This window comes from Austrofundulus limnaeus, unplaced genomic scaffold (assembly GCF_001266775.1).
Source record: "Austrofundulus limnaeus strain Quisiro unplaced genomic scaffold, Austrofundulus_limnaeus-1.0 Scaffold114, whole genome shotgun sequence".
In the NCBI taxonomy this organism is placed as follows: domain Eukaryota; kingdom Metazoa; phylum Chordata; class Actinopteri; order Cyprinodontiformes; family Rivulidae; genus Austrofundulus; species Austrofundulus limnaeus.
In genome coordinates this window covers 367,592-372,711 of record NW_013952516.1, presented here as the reverse complement: position 1 = coordinate 372,711, position 5,120 = coordinate 367,592, and the positions used below count along the sequence as shown (strand labels likewise).

General features: G+C 39.9%; 2 protein-coding genes across 3 annotated transcripts in view; one reads left to right on the top strand and one right to left on the bottom strand.

Annotated features, from left to right (window-relative positions):
• rhbdd3 (rhomboid domain containing 3) overlaps positions 1-2,068 on the bottom strand; it is a 3,474-nt gene extending 1,406 nt beyond the window's left edge. The window contains exons 1-4 of the mRNA XM_014014333.1: positions 1,643-2,068; positions 1,169-1,552; positions 732-858; positions 379-630 (exon numbers count right to left, since the gene is read on the bottom strand). Of these exons, the coding sequence (XP_013869787.1) occupies positions 379-630; positions 732-858; positions 1,169-1,552; positions 1,643-1,805 (926 nt within the window). The 5' untranslated portion in view covers positions 1,806-2,068. The remainder of the gene's footprint in view (positions 1-378; positions 631-731; positions 859-1,168; positions 1,553-1,642) is intronic.
• Positions 2,069-2,582: 514 nt separating this feature from the next.
• The window catches only part of ewsr1b (EWS RNA-binding protein 1b), a 9,115-nt gene continuing 6,577 nt past the window's right edge, over positions 2,583-5,120 (top strand). For both annotated transcript variants that reach the window (XM_014014328.1, XM_014014327.1), the window contains exons 1-6: positions 2,583-2,643; positions 3,091-3,127; positions 3,378-3,429; positions 3,589-3,739; positions 3,919-4,120; positions 4,212-4,471. In XM_014014328.1, the coding sequence (XP_013869782.1) occupies positions 2,628-2,643; positions 3,091-3,127; positions 3,378-3,429; positions 3,589-3,739; positions 3,919-4,120; positions 4,212-4,471 (718 nt within the window). In that variant the 5' untranslated portion in view covers positions 2,583-2,627. The remainder of the gene's footprint in view (positions 2,644-3,090; positions 3,128-3,377; positions 3,430-3,588; positions 3,740-3,918; positions 4,121-4,211; positions 4,472-5,120) is intronic.

Sequence of the window (5,120 nt, the reverse complement as noted above, 5' to 3'; positions counted from 1 at the left end):
TTCTGCTTTTTCACTCAACTTCGATTGTCCATTTTTAGAAGATTTTTTTTTTCTAATTTTAAGTTGTTAAGATACTTGACTCTGAACTACAGCATTAAAAGGCTCCTACACTGAATGAACTTGTGTTTTTTTTTACATTACTGACAACTTAGCAAATAATTAAYTGCAGATAATGTTCATCTGCTGTAGCTAGGTAACACTTCTGACAAATGGAACAGACATGCTGACACAGTCAGGTACCAGGTCTGGGCAGAGTATGTGGGGAAAAAGCAGCTGAAGTAATCATTCTAACAGGTTAAAGAGAAAATCATGGTGKTTTCAAATTTATTTTTGCATAGTACCATATTTAAATGACAAAATACTCATAAAAATACAAACCGTAGTGATGAAACGGATGATTTGGGCACCTCGACCTTTTTATCAGAGTCCATCTCAGGAGCATCCTGTAAAGATGCCAGTATTCCTGCTCTTAGCATCTCCTCCTCCAGCAGCTCTGCCTCAGGACGTGTGACAGACTCTTCCATCACCCAAGCAGGTGAAGGTTCCATCCAAGAGGGGTGGCTGAAAGCTGTTGGATCTCTTGCTAGGGGAGTAGTTGGCTGATTGACAGGCAAGAACTGAGGAAGTGAGCTGTTAAAAGAAAAAAAAAGAAATTTCAAAACTTGTCAGCCATGCTTGCTGAAGTAGCTGTAGTAATTTAAAAGATATTAAATTTGAATTATTTACAGCACCTCTGTGGAGCTGCAAAGGTAGGCAGTCTGAATCTGGCTGAAGTAGGAACATACAACCAGTCAGGAATGTAGTCAAAAATCTTGGCTTCCTCCAGTTCCTGTAATGTCCTAATAAAGGGCTGATTATCTGTAAGTTATATTAAGTATTTATAAGAAAAAATTACAAAAAACTCAGATGTAARTAATTTCATCATGGATTGATGGGTTAAGAAGCTTTAGGCTCAAACCAATTAATATTACATGGAGAGATTATGAAAGGATGACAGGAACAGGATGCTCCTTGTCTTATCTAAAATAAAAAACAACACGCACACATAAACCACAAGAAAAGTACAGTTAGACAAAACTGAAGATTTTTAACCTGACTGCAGCTCTAGAAACGATGAGATGATGCATTCTGATAAGCATCAACCGACTGTATAAGCAGAGAAGGATACAGTTGTGTCCAATGCATATCGCACAAAAGTGAAGTAGGGCAGGCGTCCCTGGCAGCAGCAGAAGGCCAACCAGCAGGAGAAGCCAGGGGAGGAACCAGACTGGTACACACCTCATCAGCCTCCTTTGGGATGTCTGTCGACACTGCGCTGTAACCAGAGCGAGGTGGACAGCTGAGTAACCACTGATCCGACTCGCCTCACCTCCTCCCACAAAGAGGACCAGAGTGTAAACAAAAGGCAACAAAATCATTGTCAGGGTGGAGAGGGCCAACAAGGCGACTGTTCCCCAGCGGCTCTCCTGATATGGTCCCAACAGCAGCAGGAGCACAACACTGACCAGCAGAGAGGACAGGTCATCGTGACTGAGAGCATACAGAAACACATCTGAGGAGAACAAACAGTGACAGGCATTATATTTTACTAAAGCTGAGATACTTTTGCTTTAGAATCCCTTAAATGATCAAACTGAGTTACCTCTGATCCTTGGGAAATCTCCTCCGGGACCTAAGCTGAGACTTGCCTGAATGGCCCCAGCATACATCAACAACATCACTGTTATCAACACAGATGTTGCCAAGCAGAATCCAGGACGATCTGCTCTAAACCAAAATCTCAATGGCGACAAACGACCCTGCATTGTATAACATCAGCTGCAAGTCGTCCTCCCTCTTATTCTAAGATTATTCTGGCCAATAAACATCTGTGTAGGATAATAATAAAATAGCTATCAAGGGTTTACATTAACACAATTATTTCTTAGCATTTAACACTATATACATTATATTAAATAGGCTGCTCAGCTGAGAGCTATTTTCAATCTTTTCTGCTATCAGAGACGTATGCATTAAGAAACTAAAATCTTAAGAGTAAAATGCATTTTAGATTATTCATATCTTTAGAAAGCAACTAATAATCGATGTACCTCAAAACATTAGCCAACAAACTTCCGCAAGCTATTCTTCTTCTTTGATTTTAGAAAACAAGTCCACCAAACAAGTCTACCGCCACCTACAGGCCATGCTTCCTCAGTACAGAACCTACAAAAACAAACAAAACGGACCCAGAAGTTTATTGTTTCAGGTTTCAAGCGCTGATGTGTTGTTTTATGGTGAAAAAAAATGCAACATAGCTTTTTTCCTGAATTGTTGGTCAGAGAATGCAATCATTTAGAAGATAAAATAAGAAAGAAAACGTGTATAAATTGTGTTAAACTTCATATTTTTCATACCCGAATTTTGAATGAAAGCACAATAAATCTGTTTATATTACTCAAATAGTATCACATCACTTTATTTTCTTTATTCACGTAAATGTTTTTTTAATTATATGTGAATAGTACAGGAGTTTGATTTCAGAAGAATTCTCGCGATGTTGGTTTTATCTCGCGAGATTTCGTTGCAGAGAAGATCGTCGTCGTCTTTTTTTGCAGCGTCCGGTCATCTCGTGCAGATTTGCTAAAATGGCGTCAGCTCCCGGTGAGTAGATTTTTTTAAGCTATTTTGGACCAATTTTCTACAAGGTTAAGCATTTAAGATAAAGTTATGTATGTTTATTAATTTTACATTCTTAGTAGCGTAATAGTTCATTCTTTCACTTTGTCTACGGTTGAACTTTGATTTGTAAGAAACGCTGCGTGGTGGGCCTYTCTTTAGCTTAGCTTAGCGGTTTGCTCATTGCCGCATGGCTTTTCTTTTTTAACTTATGCGTATTCAGGCCGAAAATGGCATAAAATTGCACCATCATAGCAGATTGTATTTTATTCTGACCACAGGCGTACTTATTTCATAATCATGTGACATATTGGTTTGCTATTTAGCATGTTCCTTGATTGAATGGCGACACATGGGCCTGTAACGACGTGCTTCTCGCGCGCGAACTGTGTTTTGTTGGAAACTTAATTCCACTTTACTATGTTTTTACAGATTACAGCTCCTACAGCCAGACTGGTGCTCAGCAGGGGTGAGTTTTGTCAATTTTTTTTCTTTTTCTTTTTTTTTTTTTTTACACACATTGCTGTGTTTAGATTTCAAAATAAAATATAGGACTTCAGGCGCTTTATTAAATCTTCTTTTAAATTGTACGATATGTTATGTAGTACTAGTATCATGTATGGACAAAAAGAATGGTAAAAGTCACATAGCTGGATAAGAGTCATAAGCTCATATGGGACCCTATGAATCCAGTTGCTAAAACTGATTTCATTGTACAGGTATGCCTCCTATGCTGCCCAGCCATCACAAAATTACGGGCAGACGGCTCAGGTGAGATTAAACAAAACTGGTAGTATTTTCTCTGTTGAATGTTGCTTTTGTTGCACCAATGTCTTTAACTATAAATAAAATTGTAAGTAACTTATACGTTATAGTTTACATATATTTAATAGTGTAGCTGTTTTTTGTTTTGAATTTTCCTTCTTCCAGCAAGGCTATGGTCAGCAGAATTATGGAGCATATGCTCAACCTGCTACACCTACTGCAGACAGCAGTTACACCCAGGCTGCCCCTGCAGCTGGAGGATACCCTCAGCAGCAGCAGCAGCAATATGGATCCTCATATGGCCAGCAGGCGTCAGGTCAGTTAATAAAAGTAGTTTTTGTTTAATGTGTTGTAGGTCTGCTTCTACCATGTAAATAAAGCCTCAATCTGAAAGTAGGAGTCAGTGCCTGAACAAAACATTTCTAAATACTTCATGGGCTGTATTTGAAGTTCATGTTTCACATTATTTAAAATGTTTGTTTTTTTGGTTTACAGCTGGATATCCTGCAGCCCAGTCTGCTACTCATGGCTATACACAGACAGCCCAGGGTTACGGAGCCAGTGGTTATGATAGTACACCTGCAGCAGCTGCTACTGCTTCAGCTCCCACTCAGTCTTATGGCACTCAGCCAGGCTACACTGCCCAGTCTGCCTATCCTGGATATGGTCAACAGGCTGCTCCTTCTGCACCTCAAAGGTATGATTTCCTTCTTTACAAGCAACATAGATGTTTATTTTACAACATAATCCATATTGTTTTGCCTAATGCTCTGTATTTACTCTTGTAGTTATAACGCAAACAGCCAGCCTGCTGGTTACAACCAAAGCAGCTACTCGCAGCCTGCATCATATGGACAACAACAACCTGGTTACCAGGGTCAGCAGGCAGGCTACAGCCAGCAGCAGGCTTACCAACAGCAGACACCACAGCAGCAGCAAGCTCCTCCTGCCTACCCTCCTCAGGGTGCTGGTTCCTATGGACAGCCTGCAGCCAGTCAGTACAGTCAGCAAGGAGGACCGCCCAGTTATGGCCAGTCGGGACATTACAGTAAGCACTACTGTGGATCCTTTGTGAACTCAAAGTATTTAACTTGAAATCAGGGCAAAATTCACTTAGAAACATTGGGCCTCATGCAAGGACATGTTCGTATTTTTATCCTAAATTTCTCTTACTTTTGTTCGTACGAAGGGTTCGTACGAACATGCCACATCAGATTCAACAAACCCTTCTATCTTCAGGAAAAGTGTGTAAATGAGCTGCGTAAACTGATGAATGCGTATCAGGTGCTCGTGCATGGGGAGAGGTGATTTACATAATTACCATACCAAAAAACACCATATAAGGATATATGTTTCCTGCCACACATACCAGGAAGTGTTCATTCATAAGTGACATCGCAAAGTAAAAAGGAACTAGTTTGGAGATTGAAGTTCTTCTCTCGGAGATCCACAAAAAAAGAAGTAATTTTTAGCAGTGTCAGCTTGGAACTAAAGGATCTGCTTTAAAGTCAAGGAATAAAATGTCAACTGCTGTTAATGTCGTGTCTCCCCGTGGGTCGTACAGTCGCTGAAAAATTTTTTTTTAATTGTATTTATCTCTCTCTGTAGTCCTGCTCCAGTTTTTTTTTGCTCAAATGTTTTTAATTTCTGTGTAAACTGTGTTACATGTTTCACTTATTCGGGGGACAGCCCCCCCC